This window comes from Gigantopelta aegis, chromosome 7 (genome assembly GCF_016097555.1).
Source record: "Gigantopelta aegis isolate Gae_Host chromosome 7, Gae_host_genome, whole genome shotgun sequence".
Taxonomy (NCBI): domain Eukaryota; kingdom Metazoa; phylum Mollusca; class Gastropoda; order Neomphalida; family Peltospiridae; genus Gigantopelta; species Gigantopelta aegis.
In genome coordinates, this window is record NC_054705.1 from 21,477,714 (window position 1) to 21,505,704 (window position 27,991).

Here is a 27,991-nt window from a genome sequence, read left to right on the forward strand (position 1 = left end):
GTTTCCTCTCTCAATATCTGTGTGGTCCTTAACCATATACATGTGTATGTCTGATGCCATATAACCGTAAATAAAGTGTGTTGAGTGTGTCGTTAAATAAAAATATTTCCTTCCTTAGGTAATCTGCCCTTTTAGTTGTTAATTCATCTCATTGTTTAGGAGGTAGACAGCCGTTGCTACCTTTTGATTATGTCATACTGTAAGTAACTGACATCATATAAAATTTACCACTACCTGCATGCATTCTTTCTCATGATGTAATACTTATCAGCTGAGAGAAGAAGTGATGTCAAAGTACAAAAATAAAATGCAGTAAATTTTATAATAATTACATGTAGACTAAAATTATAAGGACTCGTTGAACTAGAAAATATTTCTAGCAAGTGTAGATGAGTTTTCTGACACGCATCTCAAGAAAATCAATCCACGGAGCTTGTTAAAGTTCACTACAAGGATTTGGGGTTTTTTAAAGATGGTTGTCAGAAAATCCATATACAAAAGGACTTGTGCCAGAAACTATTATTCTGCTATAACTCTGTGAATCCAGTCTACGACGCTGGCGACTCTGGCAAACCTGTTGGCTCTCATTCCTGGCGATAGTTGTCCGCACTCATTGCTTCCGCTACTGACAACTCCAGCGAGATGCCAGCGCCCCCTGGGGAATTTCTGACACATCAGTGGACCACCAGAATCACCCTAGAAACAGAACAATTCAAAATTTCATTTCTATCCTTCAATAAAATAATAATTGTAATTATTAATGTAAAAACATATAGAATTTTGATGAATAATTTAAAAAATGAATGAATGAATATATGAACAAATGAATGTAGAAAAAAAAGGAAGAAATACATGGTTACCTGAGTAATTGTTGCCCTCACCTACCAGACTCAAGGAGTGCAAGACACCAGTTTTTGCAGTGGGGTTGGGGAGAGATAACAATGACAAAATTCATGATTTTCTTTCTCCATGTATATACAGACATAAATGGATACAAATTTTACAAACAGAGATACAAGATCAAGCAAAATAAAATAGATTTTCATAAGAAAAACATTGTTATTTACAAAACAACGAAAGAAAGAAAATGAAAGAAAAAAAAATCTAACTTTTTGCAGGATCTTGTAAAGTATGGTGTTACTATCAGCTTTTCAATAATGTTTTTGGCTAGCACTAACAATCTGGATTTCCCCGAAATATCTTGACTTTGATCTCTGTTAAGCCCCAGTCTCACATACATGAATTATACCCTGAATGTCCAGGAATATACACGATCCTATGCAGCCCCGATTGAGTGAGAAATAGCCCAATGGGCCCACCAACTGGTATCGATCCCAGACCGACCGGGTTACATCCCGCCCCGGGGTTTAACAGAGAGGGTGGGACATAGGCCCACGGTAAAGTGCCTGCCTGATGCGCTGCCAGTCTAGGACTGATTTCCAGTGGTGAACCCATTGGGCTATTTTTCGTTACAGCCAGAGCACCACGACCGATATATCAAAGACCATGGTATGTGCTATCCTGTTTGTGGGATGGTGCATATAAAAAGTTCGCTTATTACTAATGAAAAAAATAAAGCAGGTTTTCTCCCTAAGACTATGACAAAATTACCAAATGTTTGACATCCAATAGCTGATGATTAATAAACCAATGTGCTCTAGTGGTGTCATTACAGAGATGTAAAAAAGTTAAAGTTGGTTAGCGACACCACTAGAGCACACTGATTAATTAATCATCGGCTATTGGATGTCAAACATTAGGTAATTCTGGCATGTAGTCACCAGAGGAAACACGCTACATTTTTTCTAATTCAGCCAGGGATCTTTTACATGCACTTTTTCACAGACAGGAAAGCACATACCACAGCCTTTGACCAGTTGTGGTGCACTGGTTAAAACGAGAAAAAACCCAATCAGGTGAATGGATCCACTCAATCTAATTAAAATTAGCTCCACTATTACATGTGGATCTAACACCAGCCAGTTGGAGCTCATGTCCGCCAATCAAAACCTTACTTGCAGAATCCTGCCAGTGATTTAAAAATAATTTGAAAACATTCCAAATTATCCTGAGGGTATACGATATGTTTCATGTGAATTACGAATGCCTTATTTAGACCAGTAGAACTAATTTTAATCGGATTGTTAACAACACTGCGTAGTCCCCAATGTCCAGGTAACATTTCGTCTGTAAATAATAATTTAAATATTGACCAATCACACTTCGCCTTTTATAACGTTATTTGGGAGCATACAAATTCTAAAAATATCGGGCGAGTCTATTTTAGTGGCCGCAGTACAGCGAACCATACCAATACGTACAGGGTGGGTTATCAGTCTTCAATTTTACATTAAAAATTATTTATTTATAAAAAAAACCTAACTAAATCAGTCTTCAGTTTTACATTACAAATTATTTATTTTATAAAATAAAACACGTTTTAAGGCATTCGTAATTCACATGAAATTTTTCGTATACCCTCAGGATAATTCGGAATGTTTTCAAATTATTTTTAAATCACTGGCAGGATTCTGCAAGTAAGGTTTTGATTAGCGGACATGAGCTCCAACTGGCTGGTGTTAGATCCACATGTAATATTGGAGCTAATTTTAATTAGATTGGGATCCACTGAGGTGGTTTGATCCTGCGACATAATCACCTCAAGCGAGCACTCAACTGACTGAGCTAAAATCCCACCCCAAAAAGTGGAGTGTCCAGCAAGATCTACCTGACATGCTGTGGGTCGCCCCATGAGATATCCGGCACACAGGGTGGAGTTCGTGTTCACCACCGTCTCCCCGACAACCGTGTTCCCGGCACAGCGTCCAGCTGTCCACAGCTGCATCTTAGCATCGCGCAGTTTCTCCGTGGTCACATCTGTAACAGAGTGAGACTAGCATTCTTAGAGTACTGCTGAAACAATACACCCCCAGAACACTCTCCCTGAATCCGCACCTTTAACTGCAACACTGCTAACACTTACACTGCTGGGATCGGAGCCACCCCCATCACACCACCAGTACCATCCCTGGATCTGCACCGTGTCACTGTCCACACCCCCAGTACCCTCCCCCTGAATCTGCACCTTTAACTGGAACACTGTTAACACTTACACTGCTGGGTACTGAGCCACTCCCATCCAGCAACATAACACAGCACTGATGTCGACAGAACCTTGACACTGTCCACATCCCCAGTACCCTCCCCCTGAATCTGCACCTTTAACTGGAACACTGTTAACACTTACACTGCTGGGTACTGAGCCACCCCCATCCAGCAACATAACACAGCATTGATGTCGACAGAACCTTGTCACTGTCCACATCCCCAGTACCCTCCCCCTGAATCTGCACCTTTAACTGGAACACTGCTAACACTTACACTGCTGGGTACTGAGCCACCCCCATCCAGCAACATAGCATAGCAGTGACGTCGACAGAACCATGTCACTGTCCACACCCCCAGTACCCTCCCCCTGAATCTGCACCTTTAACTGGAACACTGTTAACACTTACACTGCTGGGTACTGAGCCACCCCCATCCAGCAACATAGCATAGCAGTGACGTCGACAGAACCATGTCACTGTCCACACCCCCAGTACCCTCCCCCTGAATCTGCACCTTTAACTGGAACACTGTTAACACTTACACTGCTGGGTACTGAGCCACCCCCATCCAGCAACATAGCATAGCAGTGACGTCGACAGAACCATGTCACTGTCCACACCCCCAGTACCCTCCCCCTGAATCTGCACCTTTAACTGGAACACTGTTAACACTTACACTGCTGGGTACTGAGCCACCCCCATCCAGCAATATAACACAGCATTGAAGTCGACAGAACCTCATTACTGTCTACACCCCCAGTACCCTCCACCTGAATCTGCACCTTTAACTGGAACACTGTTAACACTTACACTGCTGGGTACTGAGCCACCCCCATCCAGCAACATAACACAGCATTGATGTCGACAGAACCTTGTCACTGTCCACATCCCCAGTACCCTCCCCCTGAATCTGCACCTTTAACTGGAACACTGTTAACACTTACACTGCTGGGTACTGAGCCACCCCCATCCAGCAACATAGCATAGCAGTGACGTCGACAGAACCATGTCACTGTCCACACCCCCAGTACCCTCCCCTAGATCTGCACCTTTACAACACTGCTAACACTTACACTGTCCACACCCCCAGCACCCTCCCCCTGAATCTACACACTGCTAACACTTACACTGTTGGGTACTGAGCCACCCCCATCCAGCAACATAGCATAGCAGTGACGTCGACAAAATCTCGCCACTATCCGGTAGACACACGGGCTGGACATAGTCCGTGTAACGGATATCAGCGGCAGTCTCTAGTAGAGCTACGTCCCAGTCGACAATCCCCGCATCAGTGAGACGCAGGTCAGGGTGGGTGATGGCTCTCACTGCACGCAGACGTTGCACGTTTTCAGAAACATTGTGGGTTCGATCCGTGGTGCCGAGAACAATCTCAAAATAATACGGAGTGCTGCTGTAGTTGTAACTGTCAGGTCTGTGAAAATGAATATAGTTCTTTTTGTTGAATTTGTTTCTCTTTTTTGTAATCAAAGCATGGATATTCCACAAATGACATTCCAATTTATTATCATTATTATCATTTTTTATAATGTTTTTTTTTTTTTAATTGACTGATATGTTTTTAAGAGATGATGCAGAGGTCAACATTACTGGAATGGTGATCGAATGGTGATCTGAATTACATTTGCAGACCCTAGTTTCAACCCATGAATATGGACATTACATTTTGTTAATCTATACATACAATAAACCTTTAGCACATCTGGATAAAGTTACAATAGAATGAAAGAAGAGTCTATAATGTTGAAACGTAGAAATGCCCTCTAAAAATAGACTAAGAGCTTGTCTCTCTAACAGTTACTACCGGCCTCGGTGGCGTCGTGGCAGGCCATCGGTCTACAGGCTGGTAAGTACTGGGTTCGGATCCCAGTCGAGGCATGAGATTTTTAATCCAGATACCGACTCCAAACCCTGAGTGTGTGCTCCACAAGGCTCAATGGGTAGGTGTAAACCACTTGCACCGACCAGTGATCCATAATTGGTTCAACAAATGCCATGGTTTGTGCTATCCTGCCTGTGGGAAGCGCAAATAAAAGATCCCTTGCTGCTAATCGGAAGAGTAGCCCATGTAGTGGCGACAGCGGGTTTCCTCTCAAAATCTGTGTGGTCCTTAACCATATGTCTGATGCCATATAACCGTAAATAAAATGTGTTGAGTGCGTCGTTAAATAAAACACTTCTTTCTTTCTTTCTCTAACAGTTACTATTCAGAGGTACAGTGAAACCTCTCAAGACCAGACCCTCTGTAAACCGGAATTCCCTCAAAACAGGACATTTAATAGAGTCCCTTTCTAAAAACCAGAATATAACCTCTCTAAACCAGATCCCTGTTAAAACTGGACATTTGTCTTGATCTCAAGGGTGTTCAGTTTATAGGGGTTTCACTGTACATCATTTTCAGAATTACGAAAAATTCATTACTTAGCATTAAAAACATGATGACCTGAAGCATTTCCGATGTTTAGAAATGTATAATCTAATCAATGAAACGTCAGACAAATATTATTTTAGTCTAATAGTGAAAAAAATGTGGTAGTGTTAAAAAACTAGGGTCTGTCACTTTATTTGCCATTTGTATTCCGTTTACACAGTTACCTAGAGACACAGTGTCCAGCTGTGATAATCCACCTGCGACCGATGACGGCTCCTGTACACTGGTATTTACCGAGGTACGAGATCGCAGCTACCCACGGCCACTTGCCTTCGAGAGCCACGGAACCTCCGGCAATAAACGGTGTCAAAACACTGGCCTTCTTCTCACCACACTCTAGCAGAAAACATTTCTTTTTAAAATGAAGCATTCGTGACGTACATGTAGTATTGGTGATTGTATAAAATGTGTAATTTTAATAATTTTCTTATAACATAAATAACTAAAAAGAAAGACAAAAATCTAAATCCAGAAATGTGTTTATTAAACACAATAAGAAACAAAAACACATTAAAGGGACATTCCTGAATTTGCTGCAATTTTTAAGATGTTATCGACTAACAGAGACTTTTTAACAATTGTAGTTATATCAAATATATTTTTCTACATAAAATATTAGTGGCTGTATATCAACCGTGTTTCTGATCGTTCTTACACATGTACTAGGTTAAATTTCATTTTATTTCCTAAAATAGTATTTTTTCGTACATGTACATGTACATATGGAATTATTTGAAGACAAAATCCAGTTTGGGCTTCTTACAAATATTAAGACGACCAGAAACACATTGAATATACAGATACTGATATTCTAAACAAGAAAATATATTTAATATGTAAGTTTAATCATAGAAATATTTTATTAGTCGGAAACATCTTACAATGCAGCAAACTCAGGAATGTCACTTTAAGAAGTAAATAAATAAAACAAAATCTGGTAAAACTGTCCAATACAGAAAGGAGAAATGGAACAAGAAATGAGATGGGAATCAAATAAAAAAACAGGAGGGAGATGTTAACAGAAATGACTATATGTACATAAATAATAACATTTTTTTAAACTAAATAACAATATTTGTTCATACATTAAATTACTTTGCAGTGGCGGATCCAGGGGCTGAATAGGGTGGCTAGCCACCCCCTCCCTTCCTGGGCAATGTTTTCTTTTATGTTCATTCCAAACAGATTTAAATGAATTTTACAAATTAATCGCAGTTGCTGTACTGATCAACATTAAATTTTGCCATTTTTAGCAAAATACATTAAACATGACGTCACAGACAAAATATTACGTTTGTATCTGTGATGTTTAAAGTTGTCTTTACCGTAAAACCCAGCCCGTTCACTCCATCCAAATCCAGCTACCCTCCTTATCATTTTCTAGATCCGCCACTGGTTTGTTAGTATAGAAAGTGTTCTAACCTTGCTGTTTGCATGAAACAGAAACTAGACGTTCTGACAGGCAAGACAACCTGCATGCAAGAAAGAAGAGAACCAAACAAACAACAATACAAGGCAAATCATAAACAACCAAGCAAACAAAACAAAATAAACAATTAAAAAAAAAGAGAAGAATTTATAGCCTTTCTCTTTATTTGGGGGCAGGACGTAGCTCAGTGGTACAGTGCTCGCTTGATGCGCGGTCGGTTTGGGATCGATCCCCGTCAGTGGGCCCACTGGGCTATTTCTCGTTCCAGCCAGTGCACCATGACTGGTATATCAAAAACCATGGTATGTACATGTGCTATCATGCCTGTGGGATGGTGCATATAAAAGATCCATTGCTACTAATGAAAACAAAAAAAATGTAGCGGGTTTTCTCTCTCTATGACTGTGTCAAAATGACCATATGTTTGACATCCAATAGTCGATAATTAATAAATCAATGTGCTCTAGTGGTGTCATTAAAAAAAAAAACGTCTTTTTTTCTCTTTCTACATGTATTTTGCTGTTCCAGAAATTAACGCACAAACTGGATTGGAAACAAAATAATGAGGCGGGGAAAAAAGGAAGATTTATTTTATAACATCTCAGGACATTTTAAATGATGAATATTTCATATCTAATATTGCTATTTAAATAAGTGTTCAAAATAAGCACTTGTCTGTTTGTCCTGACAAGTGAAAATCTGCTTAGAGAAGCAAAATTTACTTTGGTGGTTGTCCAGTGGACAAGTAAAAATATTCAATGAAGTTTCATTTTGAGCAATGCAAACACATTGTCCTTGTACTTGAATAAAACAAAACTTTTATTTGGACAAGCGAAAATACTGTTTGACAAGTAGATTTCTAGATATATTTGTCCAGTGGACTAGTGAAAATGTCTGCTTATTTCTATCACTGTAAACACTTGTTTCAGATGGTGAGAGGATACAAGCTACCATCACAGTAACAGCATGGGATTTGCATTGTTAAATAAAACATTTCCTACTTTCTTTTCATACATATTAATTTTGGGAACAGACCTAAAAACATTATCCATGCTTTGTGTTTCATAACCATATCTGTTACAGGTTCTAAACATAACAGTGGTAGAAAGAACTGTCACTATAAAATACCAACTAGGATCAAATCAATGCAATCAAACAAGGTATTAGTAACAATAACAGAAAACAAAGAAATTCAAGAAAGCACTCAAAGATACGTGCAGTTATTCAGTAATTACAAATATACATTCAAGACTGGGTCATTCACATGATTTTACATACATACATACATGTATATACACAATATGGTCTCAAGAGTATTCTTACATGACAACAAGTTTTAATTTGCCGCAACTAAATCAATCATTTAAACCTTATATGGGATCTCAAGGTAGACTGCATAAAAAGAGTTGGTGTAAAATGACCCTAAATATTAAAATAACATTTACCTTCTGTCAAAGTTTCTAAGAACTGGCTGAATTCCTGGATTAAATGTTTGGTTGTCTCTCAAAGCTAACACTTCGGTAGAGATATTAGGCGAGGATATTAAAGAGGAGGATCGCAAAGTTCTGTGGAGGAAATTAAAACAAAGCAAAAGATTTGGTAGGTGGAGTGTGCACAGTTTGTATTATCAAGGTGAATAATGAAATAAGTAGGACTGCAAAGTGGTGTGGTGGAAATTAAAATAATCAAGCAAATTCTATAGATATCAAATAAAGAGATATAAATGAGCAGGGATGCAATGATAAGTGGAGGAAATTAAAACAAAGAAGTAGATTTAATATGGGTCAGGAAATGTTCTGTTTAGAAATTTAAGGTCACAGATGTAGACAGAATAACAACTTTTTTTCTTTTTCTTTTTTAAATGTTTTATTGAACGATGCACTCAACACATATTATTTATGGTTATATGGCGTCAGACATATGGTTAAGAACCACACAGATTTTGAGAGGAAACCCGCTGTCGCCACTTCATGGGCTACTCTTTCCGATTAGCAGCAAGGGATCTTTTATTTGTGCTTTCCACAGGCAGGATAGCACAAACCATGGCCTTTGTTGAACCAGTTATGGATCATTGGTCGGTGCAAGTGGTTTACACCTACCCATTGAGCCTTGTGGAGCACTCACTCAGGGTTTGGAGTCTGTATCTGGATTAAAAATCCCATGCCTCGACTGGGATCCGAACCCAGAACCTACCAGCCTGTTGACCGATGGCCTAATCACGACGCCACCGAGGCCGGTACAGAATAACAAAAGCAACAATAATTTGTTTAATGTAAATGGATGATTTTTGTACTTACATGTACACTTCAAAAGTTTTGATATTTGTGGATTTACCATCTGGCACACTTAAAGGTGCAGACTCTAGTTTCAACTCATGAAAAGGGACAACTACATGTAAGTTTAGTTAATCTACAAACCTGTAACACATAAAACAAATCTATGATGTTCAAACTGGTAAATACCATGTAAAAACAGACTAATTCTAAGTCTGTTATAACCCTTACTTTTCAGAGGTACACATGTACTAGTGTTTTTAGAATTATGAAACATTTATTTTGGGGTATTACAAACACCAGGATGACCAGAAACACTTCGGAGGTACGAAAATGGATATTCTCAGGGCTAGGTCTTGGTGAAGCAAAACATTTCACCAAACTGTCTATTAAACTTTAAAAATTGCAGAAATGACAGATATTTTCTTTAAAATGTCAATTATTACATGAACTTACATGTATTTTGACCAATTAAAATAAAATTTGCCAACTGGCGAATTTGGCGAGTGACAGAGTTAGCACTGATGCTAAACAGTAAAAAATCTAATTTAAATGATCAAAAATGTCTCTAATAATGAAAAAATATCTTGTAGTGTTTAAAAAACTACAGTCATGCAGTCACTTACTGGCCGTTCTCCTGACAGACAAAATGACTGTGTGTGGAAGTCCAGTGGTCAGCACAGACAGGAAAACTTTCATTTTCAACCCTAATTCTCAGTGGTTCGGTAGAGTTTTCTGGCAGATGAACTGAAAAATACATTAGAGTTAATTCAGCCATCTTTATAAAACACAGGTAGCAGTGGCAGATCTAGAAAATCCATTTTGGGGGGGGGGGGGGGAGAACCCCAATGATATGAGGTAGAATGTCAATGGAACTTTGGGGGAGGTTTGGAGGGGATCGTAAAAAGAAATGAAAATGAATACATAATAAAATTATAACTGTCACAAAATTATAGGGGGGCCTGGGTCCCTGCCACCCCCACCCCTTAATATAGCTGTCAAATGGCAGTTAGATGATGAATTAATGATTATCAAAGATGGATACAAATTAATTTGTGTTAAAATGAATCTAATATAGCCACATAATATCTTTTATGAAACACAGTGTTCGATGAACACTTTTGGCCATATGACCTTCATACGAAAATATGGGAGATAACTCTCATGCCATATGCATTCCGCAATTTTCGCTTTGCAAATAAACTGAAAAACTTACTTTGTGAATATTTGATAGCAAGGAATACATCCAAGATTTTCCAGATAGTCGGCAACCAATACATTATTTAACTAATTTGTAACTTCTTCGCAAAAAAAAAGGACAAATTACTCAGATTAAGACAAAGCAAAATGAAAATATGTCCGAACCAAAACAGCAAAGGAAAAAGAAGGCAGTTACAGTCATGTGACCGGAACAAGAGGGAGCATACAGTAGAACAATTTTAGCCCATCCCATTGACTGTTGGGATGTTCGGACCAGACTACTGCCCATAATGCACTAGTTTGAGGACAGGTGATGTTGCAAAGAAATGTATCGTTAGAGGGACACTTATGACTACCGTAAGGTTGCATTGTGGAAAAGTTGTAAGGCTTATGTGTGCCAGCAATAAATGTTGCCATACAAGTAGAGGCACTGATTTTCCGTTTCAGATTTTTCCCTTTTCCGTTTTATAATGTTACAAATTCCGAGTTTTTTTCGTTTCAGTATTAAACAAATTCTGTTTTTGTTTCACTCACACACACTCACACACACACACACACACACCAATTGCAATTGCTGCTGGTATATAAATATGCAATAAGGCAAAACATGTCAGTAGTTTGTATTTATTTTTGGTTTAAATTTAAACATGAATACACCATGACACAGACTTCGGACATTTTCGGTTTTCTTTATGATATGATCGGGAAAATAATTACAAACGATCACACTATAAACCACTTCCTTTGTATAATTTATTTTGAACAAAGCCTGGCATACAATATGCAATTACTGCATTCCTTTGTGAGATTGGAAATATGGCAATACCGCAAATGTTAAAAATTAATAAGCAAACATAACATAATATATCTTTCACTTGAATAAATATCGGACAATTTTAGCTCACAATGTTCGGTTTTTCCCGTTAAATCGCCAGGAATAAGTGAAGAAAACACGACTGGTAAAACGTCTAGATACTCTACATTAAACATTTGGCATAACATACAAAGGTACTAGTGTCGTAGCGTAGCACAGGCAGATGTCGGTGTCCATAGTTTCTAGTTCTAAAAATAAATTTTAATTAATCAAACGCGCTATTTAAAGTTAAATAATGTTTTGGAAAAAAATTGGGAATTCTGTTTCAGATAGGTATTTCCGCGATTCCGTCCGCGATAAATCAGTGCCTCTATACAAGCCACTAACAATTAACCGTAGCTATGGTTCTTTCATGGAACAGAGGCCTGGGTCCCGTTCCACGAAGCGATTGTAGTACTAAGATCACATTGAGTGCATATGGTAGTTATACAGTTATGGTCATCTTAACGCTAATGTCGTTTTGTGGAACAGGGCCCTGGACAGACAAACCAGATATATGAAGCTCTGATGAGTGTCCTGGAAAAGTGGATATAACCACAAGAATAATCTAAACAAGAAATAATTTTTTAAAATCATAATAAGAAATAATTTTTTAAAAGTCCACAACTTACAGCAGTTTATTTCATCATCTCTTCCAGAGCACGAGTAATTCCCATCACACACTTGCGACTGATTCAGACAGGTGTAGTCTGAGCAGACAAATTGGTCTTTACTGCAAGAACCTGGACAGGGAAGAACAAAATTATCAAATACTGTTTAATATATGAAAATTCCTCTGCGCCAAATAAAATAGTCTCAAACCAACTGCAAAGTTTGTAAATGGTTGACATTTGACATAATATTACATGTGCACATCATTATCTTGAAAAACGACCTGCAATTTGTTGATGATTTTAACTGGTAAATTTCTATTTTGTCTTGCTATAGTTCTAAAAAATCAAGTGGTTTTTGCTTTTTACAGGCTGCTATTTTGAGCCTAGCAGTTCACAGTAGAAGAGCAATTAAGATCATTGGCTCCACTCGTACAGGCCTTCGGATTTCATGGAAACAAAATTTCTTTTTCCATGATTATTATATCGAGTACAACTATTCAACGAAAATAATCAGGGGTGCAGAAATGGAACATATTTCACTAGCCCACCGGACCAGAACCAACTAAAATTTACTAGCCCACAATAATTTCTACTAGTCCGCCAGTCTATATAATAATATATTATTAATAATATTATACTATACAGTGTCTTCACTTCAAATGATATATATATGAATATATTGACAAAACATTATTAAGAACACCTGTTAAATGATCAACATCACGTGGCCTGTCGGATTTTTCAACTTCTCCGTCAGAAATTTTACTCGCATTTGGCAAGCAGGCAAGTACTTTCTGCACCCCTGATAATAAATATATATATATATATATATATATATCTGTTTTGACTGTAGTCTTACTTTACAGGTAGAAACATCTAGTAGCCCATTGGACTACCAACTTGAGGAATCTGGTGGCCTGAAGTGGAATTCAGTAGGCAAAACACTCCGGGCTATAACTAAGGTCGAACCTTGCTGCTAATGATATTTTCTGTACTTACTGCATCCTTCTTCATCCGTTCCATTCTGACAATCGGCATGTCCATCACACATCCATTCTCTGAGTATACACGACCCGTCAGGACATGCATACAGACCATTTACACACGCTGTGAAAAGTAAAGATTTCATACGGTAATACATTACTCTTTGCCTGGGTTCAAGCTGGACTAACCATACTTTTAACAATATAGCAAGCTTTTGATTGAAAATGTTAAAACCATATTTTATGTGCACCTATTGGTGAGAACATCATTGTGTTATTTATGATATCACATGACAATAATACACATAAGTGTGATATAAATTTAAAGAAAGAAAGAAAGAAAAAAAGTTTTATTTAACGATGCACTCAAAACATTTTATTTACGATTATATGGCGTCAAACACATGGCCAAGGACCACACAGATATTGAGAGAGGAAACCCATTGTCGCCACTTCATGGGCTACTCTTTTCGATTAGCAGCAAGGGATCTTTTATATGCACCATCCCACAGACAGGGTAGTACATACCATGGCCTTTGATATACGATGTAAATTTAAAGACATACGATTGGCTGCTCCTACATGTATGTAATGTCCTGGTTGCAACAGCCCTTCTATCCAATGATCGCAATTGATTGTACTGTGACATATAAGTTAACCTGAATAAAATTCTGATATTGCTTTTGACATATTTCTTTGATGATTACCGTACATGTAGGTTAACCTCTGTAGTATATACATGTAAATAACCCATTGGTTTGATGTTACTTCTTATATTTAATACTAACTGATAACAAATATGAAAGTGGTATAATGCCAATGGAAGGAAATGTTTTATTTAACGATGCACGATTTTATTTATGGTTATATGGCGTCAGACATATTGTTAAGGACCACACAGATATTGAGAGAGGAAACCTGCCGTCACCACTGTTTTCGATTGGCAGCAAGGGATCTTTTATATGCACCATCCCACAGACAGGATAGTACATACCACAACCTTTGTTACACCAGTTGTGGAGCAGTGGCTGGAGCGAGAAATAGTCTAATGGGTCCACCGATGGGGATCGATCCTAGACCGACCGCGCATCAAGTGAGCACTCTACCACTGGGCTACATCCCGTCCCTAATTCCAATGGTGTCACTCAAACATGAGGTAGTGCTCTGGTATGAAGGTGAACATTTTGTGGTTGACCTGTTTTTCCCCCCAAGGTGGATTTCAAGGGAGAGTACTCTCTAAACCTATAGTAGTCCCATGACCTTCTTGAGGTTGTATTTTTCACAGAATATATTCTGACATAGAGATGAAATTGAACTGCATGGAAGGAAAGACATGTTTTATTAACAACGCACTCGACACATTTTATTTACGGTTATATGGCGTCAGACATATGGTTAAGGACCACCACAGATAATGAGAGAAGTAACCCGCTGTCATCACTTCATGGGCTACTCTTTTCGTTTAGCAACAAGGGATCTTTTATATGCACCATCCCATAGACAGGATAGTACATACCATGGCCTTTGATACACCAGTTGTGGACCACTGGCTGGAACAAGAAATAGCCCAATGGGTCCACCAATGGGGATCGATCCTGAACTGACTGCTCATCAAGCAAACGATTTACCACTGGGCTATGCCCCACCCGAACTGCATGAAGTAATTATTGGTGGCATGCAACTTAAAGCTAAAACTAATCAAATACTTACGACATGATGCTTCATCTGAGTTATCAAAGCAGTTGTCCACACCGTCGCACCAACGTAACCGTGAAATCTGAACACCATTCTTACAAAGTCGATTCCCTGGTCTCAGAGCTATAAAAGAACCAAGTGTTAAAAGAACAACTATATACATGTATAGACTTCATCAAGCTTGATCAACTAATTAGTATCCACATTCTTACAAGAGGAAAAAAAAGAATATTTTTAATTCTGTCATCCTCAGACATATAGGACAGAGCTACCCCATGATAGAAACCTATGTAAGAAATTTCTTTCTTACCCACTGGACAGGGTTATCCAACTTCTGCAGGGTGCTAGAAAAATCTGCCTGACCCTAGGGCTAGATAAATCTGTCCGACCCGAGGGCTAGACGATTTCTACATACATGTGTACGCATGACGTCATAACTCATTATTCTTTACAATGACTGACGTCATAACTCATGGTTTTCAGAATTCTGTTTGCCATTTCACGTTGTTTAAACAAATTAATATTTTGAACTTTATATTTATTGATAAGTTGTTACATTTTTATGTCGTTGCATAAGGTGGACTATATTTTTCCCGCGTATGATTAAATGAGTTTGTAGGTAAAATGTTTACGAATTGTTCTACAATTAACAAACCGTTGCTTACAAAATTAATGTTTTGTTACTGAAATTAAATGGGCAAGAAAAATAATCTATCACCGTTATGAGGTTTAGATACGGCAATTCCAACCCTCGGGACATAATGTTTTTGTAAGGGCCTCAGTAAACATCTGCTCTCACAAAAAACATTTTGTTCCTCGGGCTGGAATTGCCTAATCTATACCTCATAACGGTGATAGATTCTATTATTCTTACATGGGATATCAAGCGCTTGCATTTCACATGACGTCGTTGGTAATATATGGCATCATATTAATATGAGATGGTGACGTGAGGTCATTAGACACAGTTTCAAATTAATATTTTGTTATTAAAACCTTCATTTTAAAAGATATTGTGTTAATTTGAAATGAATATGGCAAATATGATAGTGTACCGTAGTTTGTTAATGACAAAATGGTCAAATAAAAAAGTTACTTGTTCAGCCATCTTTGTCTGTTGGTGTAAAATAATGGTTTATTTATCAAATGAATGAGAGAAAAAGACTCCATGATATGTGGTCATGTGGGATAGAAAAATTTCAACCACCTCGGGTGTACTTTTTCTATCCTACATGACCACATATGATGAATCTTAAAATCTTACGTAACTGGAATGCAAGTTCCAACACTTGTGGTTTTTACATAAATATATACCTGTATAACTTACTCACTTACCTCAAACCTGAACTGAACTTTCATTTTATGGACAGTACATATACATGTACATGTACATGCTGATAAAATAAAATATTAAAGTGACATTCCTGAGTTTGCTGCAATTTTTAAGATGTTATCGACTAACAGAGACTTTTTCATGATTGTAATTACATATCAAATATATTTTTCTGCATAAAATATTAGTGGCTGTATAATAAACATTTTTCTGATCATTCTAATATTTGTACTAGGTTAAATTTCATTTTATTTCCTAAAATATAATTTTTTCGTACGTACGAAACTATTTGAAGACAAAATCCAGTTTGGGTTTCTTACAAATATTAAGATGACCAGAAACACATTGAATATACAGACACTGATATTCTAAACAAGAAAATATATTTAATATGTAAGTTTAATCATATAAATATTTTATTAGTCGGAAACATCTTACAATGCAACAAACTCGGGAATGTCCCTTTAAATAACAATATTCTACTGCAAATCAGTAATCAACAACAATTTCTTTGATACAAGTTGGTAAAGCGATTTTCAGAATGTGTAAGCTGGGTTCGTCAAGTAACCCACTGGTGGTTCACATGATGTAATGTTTGTTTATTGATATGCAAACAACACAGTACATACCACAAATTTTGATAAACCAGTCACGGATACTGGGAGAGATGGGAAGCAACTCAAAAGGTCTATTTAAGGTAGTACTATAAACCAAATAACTTCTCGCTGGGTCAAAGTTTGAGGTGCAACCCAAGTTTTCATAGAGAAGTGAACACCACAAGTCCTGTGATTGGTGTTAAATGTGTGTTGGTTGTAAAAAAACAAAGTTTCATCTGGGCAAAAAATGTACATATTTTTATTTCATCTAGTACCACTGTGTCAAGTAGCCTTGTGCTTGAAACACGTATGGGGTACCTGTATCAAAAAGTACAAAAAATTGTGTGCGGAACTAGGGTAGTCATAGACGCTACCCGTTATCTCAGAAATGAGCAGCTGGACCCCCATTTTTTTCCTGATTCACTTTAAGGGTGAAGGGTGGTAGTATTTATATCCGTGGTGTTTATGTCGATTGATACGCTGAAGGTAGGAGTTTTAGCCACATATGTTACTATTGTCATCTATGGGATTTAATTTGGTAGTATATACCCTCTAAAGTGGTGGATCCTATATGACCAAGCACATCTCATGGTAAGCTGTCCATCACTAATCTTCATCCCCCCCTCACCCTAAATTTGTTTTTAGCAGCAGAATTAGCAAAAGTTAACTTACGACACTGTTTTTCGTCACTGAGGTCTGCGCAGTGGAAGATACCATCACAATGTTGTCGAAAACTGTCCCACAGACACAGGCCAGATGAACACTGGAAACCTGTACAGTCTGAAATAGTGAGTAAGTGTGATTGAACGAGTGAGTTAGTGAGCAAGTGAGTGAAATCATCACACACACAGGCCAGACAAACAGTGTAAACCTGTAGTCTGAAATAGTGAGTAAGAGTGTGAGTGAGTGAGTGAGTGAGTGAGCAAGTGAGTGAAATCATGAAACACACAGGCCAGACAAACACTGGAAACCTGTCCAGTCTGAAATAGTGAGTGAGTGAGTGTCCATGCCACAGAACATTCATTCAGACTCGAATAGAGTGAGGATGTGAGTGAGCAAGTGAGTAAAACTGTCCTACAAACACAGGCCAGATAAATACTGGAAACCTGTACAGTCCGGAATAGATTGAGTGAGTATGCGATTGAGTGAGCAAATGAGTAAAACCATCCCACAGACACAGGACAGATAAATACTGGAAACCTGTACAGTCTAAAATAAAGTGAGTGAACAAAAGGAAAGGAATATACATTTGTGTACCTTTAAACATCGCTAACCATAGTAAAACATAGATGGATATCCAAAATATTTATAACAATAGTAACATATTAAATTTGTTTAATTCTCCCTAAATCTATTATCATATTGCTAAGATTCATAGCAGGGCTTTAGACTGAACCAAAGTTAAGGCCATAAATGCTGAGACCAAAATAATCACGCCCACATTAAGTACAAACATGCTGACCTCAAAATAGTTCACCTCTAAATGATTAAAATGTTATTCTAGCACAATGACGTCGTAGAAAGGTGCTAGAAAGGGGTGGTAGAAAAACCGTCTACCACATGTGTGTAGACGCTAATCCACCCTTTTCATTGGTTAATATTAGGATGTACACGGCAGTTGCTACCGGTTGATTACGTCATTTTTTAAACAAGGTAGTATATGACGTCACGTGAAATGTAAACAAAATGGATGAGGTAGAGAGAAATTTTGATATAGGAGATTTTGTTCGTGTGGATGGAATTAATGAAATTGGGAAAATAGAAAAAATACACAAGCCTTTGGGTAGCTACCGGGTATTTGGAGTACGATTTCCTAGTGACAGGTGCAGTATATTTCATGCACATAAGCTTACAAAGGTTTTGGGCCCTCAACTAGAAAATAACGCTGATCTTGAATTTAATTAAAATGATGATGAAGAACTTTTAGACTGTCTGTCGTCAATAGAACAAAATACACAAGAAGCGCTACCTACATCCAGATTTGCTCATTTAAGTGCTGCTGAACTTGATGAATTTATTCAACAGAATGAAAATAAAAGAACAAAACAAAAAACATCTGGCCACCTAAAATTATTTAAAGATTATTTACAAAAAAATGCAGTCAAGAGAGATTGAGAAAATACCCCCGAAGGAATTAAATTCCTACATTGGCTCATTTCTTGTGGCTGTACGAAAACGTGATGGTAGCGAGTATGAACCCTCTGTACTACGGGGCATGCTGGCCAGTTTTGAACGATACCTAAAAACCAAAGATTATGGAATTTCGCTAATAACATCCTCAGAATTTGCCAAAACTCGTCTGTTACTAAAATCTAAACAAAGAGACTTAAAAGCCAAAGGCAAAGGAAATCTCCCTCAAAAGTCCGATGCAATAACAATGTCAGAAATCAACATTTTGTATGAAAAACAACAACTTGGAGACTGGAATCCAGAGTCATTATTACACACAATGTGGCTGAATAATACACAGCATTTTGGCATGAGAGGGGTAACAGAGCACTGGGCAATGGAATGGGGCGATGTGAGTTTATGTCAGGAAAGCAATGGCACAGAGTACCTACAGTTTAATGAGAGAAACACTAAAACAAGAACTGGTGTCAATTACAGGGATGTAAAGCCATTCGCTCCCCGAGCTTACGCTGTACCGGAAGAACCAGAATTGTGTCCGGTAAAAATGTACAAGTCTTACGCCAAACACAGACCGGATGACTACAAGCATCCAAATGACCCATTTTACATAGCTACATGTACAGTAGATCCAAAAATTAAGCATTGCCAGTGGTTTAAAAAACAACCAGTAGGAATTAACAAGCTACAAGGCATAATGAAGAAAATGATTAACAAAGCAGGCTTAAAAACATCAAAGAAACTGACCAATACAAGTACCGGTACATGCAAATTTACAGTACAAACATTAAAATCGTGCGGCATCCCAGACACTGAAATCGTACAGCTGACAGGGCATCGTAGTGTGGATTCTCTAAACAGATACAGTACGTGTACTTACCAAACATCAACAACAAAACATGTCAAGAATTCTGAGTGGAAATCAGCCATCCACGGAAGTACCATCACTGGGTGTTCAACTCTGAACAGTAAAACTACATCACAGCTGAATTCTAAATCAAGTATGCTTCGTGGAATTGTTGATCTTACAGGCAGTACCATATCTGGAGGCAATTTCACATTTAACATTTTATGTAACTTTCACAACACGGGCACCAAATAGGCAGGGCATGGACAGTCAATAATCCTGATCGAATACAAACCATTCAAAACTTGTTTAATAGATCTACTTGTTATATTCACACTCACAGATTTAATCTTTATCACGTTGAACTTTCTTGTTTTGATTTTGATGAACTTTTAGCATCAGCTACAGCTTTTGATCAAACAATGTAATTTGTTATTCTTTTTAAAATTATTAATACGTTTACAACTCAAGGTCTTCTCGACACCACTGTATGCTTTCACACTCGTGACGTAACATGGGTGTCAGCTTAGAGGTGACGTCACGTTACAAAAATAAAATGAAGAGACTTACAGTATAGTTAGACTAAATTAATAATAAAATTTATAAGACAGGTTGTGCTACAAAATATTTCTGGCACTCATCCTTTTGTAGATGGTTTTTCTGACACTCGTCTCAAGAAAATCAATCCATGGAGCTCACTAAAGCTCGCTCCAAAGATTGATTTTCTCTTGAGACTCGTGTCAGAAAAACCATCTACAAAAGGACTCGTGCCAGAAACTATTAACACCATATACAAATTCTATGCATGTGATGTCATTAGAGATTGAATCTGGATCTAAAAGTTTTATAAGCACGGGCCCTAAACAGACAAAACAGCATGCTGTATCCAAATTAATGACACCTAAAGTCTTATCGTGCATGCAGGCCAACATTTTTTTATGGTCAAATCCTTACTGGCACAAAAATGCTCATCAGACTGGTCCCTGCAGTTTGTAACTTGATCACAGACTTGACGTTTCGGAATGCATTCACCTCCATCACACTGGTACTCTGTCGCTTTACAGGCTGCAAACATTCAGGAAAGGAAAGGAAAGGAATGTTAAGTTAACAACACCTCAGGAAATAGCTACATTAAGGTCGACGACAGTCACTTTTCGCACCCTTGTTTTGGCTTCGTACACAGTAAATAAAACATATCCAACGATAATTTTTTTATATGTTATATATGACAAAAGGTACTTTTTATTTCTTTCATCTTTTAAAATTAATATTTTGTCCAGAACTATGAAAAATAACAAAATACCAACCTGTAAACAACGTTGTCTGCTTGTTATAGAAATTTGACAGGGGTCAAGGTTAGTAGACCAGTTTTTATTTTAATGTGGCGGAGCATTGTAATAATATAGCTAATTTTGAATTTGAATAACGTCAGTATTCCAATGACGTCACTTTGAATCGCCTTACAATAACCATACACTGGGTACATGATGTTTCCGTTTTAAGAATGCTGGAAAAATTCCAATGCAAACTTGCTATTGAAAAGTTTTTGTTTGAACATTACTAATGCATCTGAATGTGTTTGAAGAAAATCTTGTGATTAAAACATTGTACCTTTTACGAAATATGGATTTCAAGTGAAATTACGGTAAGATATGCTATATTTATTGTGTACAAACCCAAAACAAGGGTGCGAAAAGTGACTGTCGTCGACCTTAGTGGTTATCAGTTGTAAAAAAACAAAAACAAACCAACTTAAATATAATTATCATGGTTCATAACATGCATATATATACATTGTATTTGGATAGAAAGCAGAGGAAAACCCTTCAAAGAATCATGTTATACAATGTATATACATAGGGGCTTTTAACAATTACATAATGATCTAGGAAAGGAGGAGGATATCATGGGGGGATGGAGAGAGGGGTGATGATAAAGAATTATGTAACATTTTCAAAACAGTTGTCTCATATTACATAAAGTAAAATTAATGCTATTTCATTCTTTAACAACTAATTTTCTCTCAAGTATTTATTACTAAGCCAAATCAGCATAATTTATAGAAACAGAAAATTATATAATATTGGTCAAATTAGAATCATAATGATAGGAAATGCATGGATGACTATTAACAAACTTTACATAATTTTAGCATTACAATACATTCAATTTCTAAAACAAAAATGGTTTTACAAATCAAATTACAGTGTTCAAAATTAAACATTTTGGGCAGTATCCCAGTTGGATACTAACATTTCAAAATCTGGTATCCCACCTGATAATTTAGTATCCCACTTAAATGAAATTCATAAATAACATCGTAACAAATGTGGACGACACTGTTACTTAACTTCACCAGTAAATGACGATTTTCATTGTTTCAGCGAAAAATAAAAACACAGGATTAAAAAAACCAACAACATGATATGGTATCCCGGTTGGATACTGGGTTATTGAAGTCTGGTATCCAAAATTAAATTGTGGTATCCCTGGGATCTCGGGATACCGTTAATCTCGAACACTGAATTAAATTTTGGGGATTATGCAGATTTTGAATTTGAGGGGGCCTGCTCTGTGTATATATACAAAGATACCTGGTAATATTGTAGCAGGTGTGGTAATAACTGGAATAACGGTGGTCATTATTCCTGTCTCCACTGAACTAGCAGAAATATCCACGATGTCAGCTGTACTAGAAAATTCAGAATAAGACGTTGAAACCATCTGTGGAGTTGACGTGTCAGTGATAAATACACTGTGTGTTCTTTCAACAACCGGAATGGTAGACTCGATTCCATCGACAGTCAACTCTGATGAATCAATTCTTTGAACAGTTGATGAATCAATAGTAACCATTAATGGTGATTCAACCTCTGTAGTTCTTAAGGTAGGACAAATCCATCCATTGATCCGACGCTGAAGATGGTGTTGATGAAATGACGGACAAATGTGTAATTGGGTGTGTTGACGATAAAACATGCAAAGGTGTTGTTGACAATGATGATGACGACGACAGTGTTGGCGGTGTTGATAAAAGTGATGAAGAATGCAACAATGGTGGTGGTGAAGATGATGACAGTGATGATGATGATAGTGATGGCGATGATGAATATGATGGGAATACTGTCACTGTATGTTTAGGTTGAAGTTTCTTTTCTGTCTCAGATATAGGTTTTCGTGGATCTTCTGAAAAATTAAAAAATATGATCTTGTTAGTAAATAATTTATTAATATAAATACATGTACAATATGAATATGAGTACCGGTATCTTGAAATGTGATAATCCAGCAAAGTTTGATACTATTTTAAATAGTTGCATAGTAGCATTACAGGTAGCTAATTATCAAGAAAGAAATGTTTTATTTAACGACGGACTCAACACATTTTATTTACGGTTATATGGTGTCAGACATAAGGTTAAGGACCACACAGATTTTGAGAGGAAACTCGCTGTCGCCACTACATGGGTTACTCTTTCCGATTAGCAGCAAGGAATCTTTTATTTGCGCTTCCCACAGGCAGGATAGCACAAACCATGGCCTTTGTTGAACCAGTTATGGATTACTGATCGGTGCAAGTGGTTTACAACTACCCATTGAGCCTTGCGGAGCACTCACTCAGGGTTTGGAGTCGGTATCTGGATTAAAAATCTCATGCCTCGACTGGGATCCGAACCCAGTACCTACCAGCCTGTAGACCGATGACCTAACCACGATGCCACCGAGGCCGGTGCTAATTATCAATATTGTAATTACAGGTGCCACAGTTGAACTGACCACAACAATTATGCGTAAAAAGTGTGTCAGAAATTTAATTGTGCACATGGGCAAAGCACTCGCTTGATGTGCGGTTGGTCTAGGATCGATCCCCGTCAGTGGGCCCATTGGGCTATTTCTAGTTGCAGCCAGTGCCACCATGACTGGCATATCAAAGGCTGTGGTATGTACTACCTTGTCTGTGGGATGGTTCATATAAAAGATCCCTTGCTGCTAATCGAAAAGAGTAGCCCATGAAGTGGCGAGATCGGGTTTCTTCTCTCAATATGTGTGTGGTCCTAAACCATATGTCCGATGCCATATAACCATAAATAAAATGTGTTGAGTGCGTCGTTAAATAAAACATTTCATTCCTTCCTTCATTAATTGTGCACACAAAACAAACATTAAAAAACGTTTATAAAGCCTCTTTAAAAATAGAAGATAGAAAATAAAGAAAAAAGTTAAAGTGTGTTTTGTTTTAGGACAGCACTAGAGTATGTATAATCATCGGCTATTGGATGTTAAACATTGGGAAAAAATCAATCTAAAAATATTTTTCACAATATGTTCAGTCGATTTCAAACTATATGGCTATTTGCTCTTTGGTGTTTAACACACAATTATATTGACATTGACATGAAAGGGACCAAAATGCGTCAGCAAGAATTCTACATAGGCACTGGTTGGGAAAGGAAAGGAATGTTTTACTTAACGACACACTCAACACATTTTGTTTACGATTATATGGCATCGGACATATGGTTAAGGACCACACAGATATTGAGAGAGAAATCCCGCTGTCGCCACTTCATGGGCTACTCTTTTTGATTAGCAGCAAGGGATATTTTATATGCACCATCCAATAGACAGGATAGCACATACCACAGCCTTTGTTTTACCAGTTGTGGTGCATTGGCTGGAACAAGAAATAGCCCAACAGGACCACCGACGGTAATCGATCGTAGACTGACCGTGTCTCAAGCGAATGCTTTACCACTGGGCTACGTCCCGCCCCTCACACTGGTTGGAATGTGAAAAACTTCTGATCCACAGAGTATGATCGATCTTGGCTGTAACCCATGACATATCAGGTGACGCTCTAGCCAGTGCACCATGACTGTTATATCAAAGAATGTAGTACATGTATGTGCTATCCTGTCAGTGGAATGGTGCATATAAAAGACTCCTTGCTACTAATGGAAAAATGTAGTGGGTTTCATCTCTATAATTGTGTCAAAATGACCATAAGTTTGACATCCAATAGCGGATGATTAATAAATCACTGTGCTCTAGTGGTGTTGTTAAACAAAACAAACTTTATATCAGATGAGTGCTCTAAATTGCTGGTATGTGCTATCCTGTCAGTGGAATGGTGCATACATGTATAAAAGACACTACTACTACTAGTACTACTAATTACTGCTACTAATGGAAAAATTATAGCGGGTTTCATCTCTATGACTGTCAAAATGACCATAATATGTTTGACATCCAACAGCCGATGATTAATAAATCAATGTGCTCTAGTAGTGTTGTTAAACGAAACAAACTTTATATCAGGTGAGTGCTCTAAATTGCTGGTATGTGCTATCCTGTCTGTGGAATGGTGCATATAAAAGACTCCTTGCTACTAATGGAAAAATGTAGCAGGTTTCATCTCTATGACTGTCAAAATGACCATAAGTTTGACATCCAATAGCCGATGATTAATTAATAAATCAATGTGCTCTAGTGGTGTTGTTAAACAAACCCAACTTTATATCAGGTGAGTGTTCTATAGTTGCTGAGCTACAACCCACCCCAAATAGATGTACATGTAGAAGAAAACAAGCTAGGCTGACGTGTGGTCGGTCTGGGATCAATCCCTGTCAGTGGGCCTATTGGGCTATTTCTCATTCCAGCCAGTGCACCGCGACTGGATATATATCCCACTCCAACTAGAAGGAAAAATAATGCCTAGACTGAAATATATTTTCTTCGTGTAGTACCTTTCATTAGAAGTCCAACAACCAAGGCAATGATCCCAAGTACCACAGCCGTCCCGATACAAATGGCAGCTATAACCAGCAGCCTATGAGCTGCGGACGTTTTCTTCTGGCGAGCTGATTCATCGCCAGGATCCTGGTAATCAAAGTTCAACATGCTGAAGCGGATGTGTTTCTTAGGATCCTCTGACAACATGGCTCAGTGCAACATCAGGGTAGCCTATAGATCTATGTCTTTTTATGGCAGTTTCATCTTCCTAAAACAAATAAATATAAATAAAATTAGAATGATTCTTCATTATGATTTAAACCCATTTTACTTCCATCAAGATAGTCTAGCCCGGCCCTCTACATTAACTTTTCCATCTTGGAGCTAGATGGTGCCTACTTTTTTTTTTTTATATAATAAAATGTAATATTTTAGTCGTCAAATGAAAATATGAAAACAATTATGGCATAATAATTCTGTTGTCAACTGAGTTTGATTTCAACTAAATGAATGAATGAATGAATGAATTTAACTACACTCCAGTGCAAATAAATTTCAACTGAATGACAGCAGATGTATCGGACTATGGTCAATGAGGTTCAAATAGCAGCCTGCAAAATGTGATCCATTAAATTCTTAGACCTATAGCAAATCAAATAGAAATTCACTACTGAATCCTCACCCCAAAAATTGCTGGTCATTTTTTCAAGACACATATATACAATCATCCCCATGCATGTACAATTATCTTACTTTCTTAGTCCAAGACGGACCAAAACCCCACCTATTTTCTACGTCCAATTCGGACTACAATTATCTCATTTGCAACTTAATGTATAGTTTAAGAGTTGCATGGGCGGTATTGAAATTTCATGTTTGGCATTGGTATTAGTATTTTGGGGGCGATTTACCTCAGTATCTGTACAGTATTCAGTATTGATACAATACCAATATCGATACTGAGCAGTATTTTCGGTATACTCGGCTTTAAATACATGCCCGAGTGGAATCTCACCCGTTAATTTTATCTAAATAAAGTTAAATTCCATACACAAGGCCTTCATCTCCCTCTACTTTTCAGCCATTCTGCGTTCATCAGATATATTGTTTGTGCGTTATTAAATGGCGGTTAATTATCAAGGCTCGAAATTAAGAATTTGTCTCCCACAGCAGTTTGTTAACGAATTACTGTGGGTGAAACGGACAACCGATGGCAATTTTGATCCTACTTATGGCAAATTTTAAAAACTGCACCTGCGGCAAATAAACATGACTGAAAGATTATTTTATTGTATGTAGACATATTTCTGAATCTAATGTGCAAATGCTAAATACTGTACACCGCCAGGTGTATATACAGTTTACTATTGTTGAGGACCTTTACGGTGATGCTCTCTATCTATGGCAATTTATATCTCAATGAAAGCAACTGCCGCCGGTGCCGTCGTTAAAAGTTTGAGTCCTCGGATAACATTTTTCAAAAACAAAATTCAGGGCTAGCTCTGGCACTCGTCAAATTCGCCAATTACGAATTTTGAAAGCAATTGGCAATTTTATTTTAGTTTGGCAAAATAATTTCAGGTAATAATTGACATTTTTTAGAAAATAACCAACAATTTCAAAAACGTTTTAAGTTTAACAAACAATTTGGCGAATTGTTTTGCTCACCCAGAGCTAGCTCTGAAAATTTCAGTATTTTGAAATGAGCTCGGTATGGTAAATCTGTATTGACATAAAATACCGATACCGAAGAGAGCATCCCAACTCGTCCCAAACCAGCTCACCCTCAACGTGGTTGGTCAACCCGCCCTACAATGTTTAGTGAACTCATATCATAATTACCATTTTCTTAATTAATATACCAATATTTTAGTCGGAAGCAAACTCAGGAATGTCCCTTAATTATAGAGGCTTGACAGTTCATTGTGATAGATTATTATTTATCCGATATTAAGATCTCCCCAATATAAAACACTTTAATAAGTGGTCGTAATGGCAGTTTTACTGCAGTATTAATAAATAAAATGACACCAAAGTTGTAAACGCCCATTTTTAATTTTGTCACAATTATTTACATACCGTAAAGTTTGAGGCGAGTTGTCCAAACACTGGGGCAAGATGGTTTTCAACATTTGGGGAGAGTTGACCAGCATTCATACCGAACGGTATGTTGCCCAGCTCTAATGTACAGTAGTTTGTGATCTGTTAAATACTACACCTAAAATAGCAAGTAGTCAAACGTTGCCAAAGTGTTCTGGCCGTAACACAGACATTTGGACAGTTTTCAACTCTCATTAGGCCTACACGATAATGAGAGCATGATAACTGTGCAAATATCGGTCTTTCTCTTACGAGTCTTACTCTTAGTCTTACGCTTACGGTAAAGTACTCGGTCTCGGGCCAAGACAAACGGTATGGAAGATTTTTTTTTTTTGACAGTAAGAATTTTACTGCTGATGGTCTATTCTAAACAGTTAAATCATAAAAATATTGCAGTCACTGCACCTTTAAGTTTAATTAAAAAAACATGTGGCATTTAACACTAAAACAGGTTACTGTGACCTGCTCGTTTGTATAAAGTTATAAAATATAAAAACTTGAAAATTATATTTCATGAACAAATATATAGGATGGTCAGAACTGAATATATGTATGATTACATTTATTCATCCTCTAATTCCAGTTATAATTACTTCATCGTTGTTTACATCATTAAGTTTAACTTTTATCCCAAACTTTTCCAAAACGGAAG

The 27,991-nt window shown here is 37.4% G+C and overlaps 1 protein-coding gene across 1 annotated transcript; it reads right to left on the reverse strand.

Moving 5' to 3' along the window:
- LOC121377564 (transmembrane protease serine 2-like) lies at positions 1–27,973 on the reverse strand. The gene is made up of 15 exons (XM_041505612.1): positions 27,900–27,973; positions 25,254–25,507; positions 22,101–22,692; positions 20,461–20,571; positions 17,205–17,312; positions 14,619–14,726; positions 12,925–13,032; positions 11,944–12,054; positions 9,885–10,005; positions 8,431–8,550; positions 6,979–7,028; positions 5,721–5,892; positions 4,235–4,539; positions 2,729–2,877; positions 1–696 (listed from the first exon to the last, which is right to left on the reverse strand). The coding sequence occupies exons 3-15, from the start codon at positions 22,483–22,485 to the stop codon at positions 520–522; spliced, it is 2,025 nt and encodes a 674-aa protein (XP_041361546.1). The 5' UTR covers positions 22,486–22,692; positions 25,254–25,507; positions 27,900–27,973; the 3' UTR covers positions 1–519.
- Between the last annotated feature and the right edge of the window lie 18 nt (positions 27,974–27,991).

Excerpts from the sequence above, each read along its gene's own strand:
- LOC121377564 (XM_041505612.1), bottom strand. The coding sequence starts at position 22,485 with ATGTTTTATCGTCAACACACCCAATTACACATTTGTCCGTCATTTCAT. Across the intron at positions 13,033-14,618 it reads CTCAGATGAAGCATCATGTC|CGTGTGTAAATGGTCTGTAT; the intron begins GTAAGTATTTGA and ends TACTTTTCACAG. Across the intron at positions 5,893-6,978 it reads TGTTTCATGCAAACAGCAAG|AGTGTGGTGAGAAGAAGGCC; the intron begins GTTAGAACACTT and ends GTTTTCTGCTAG.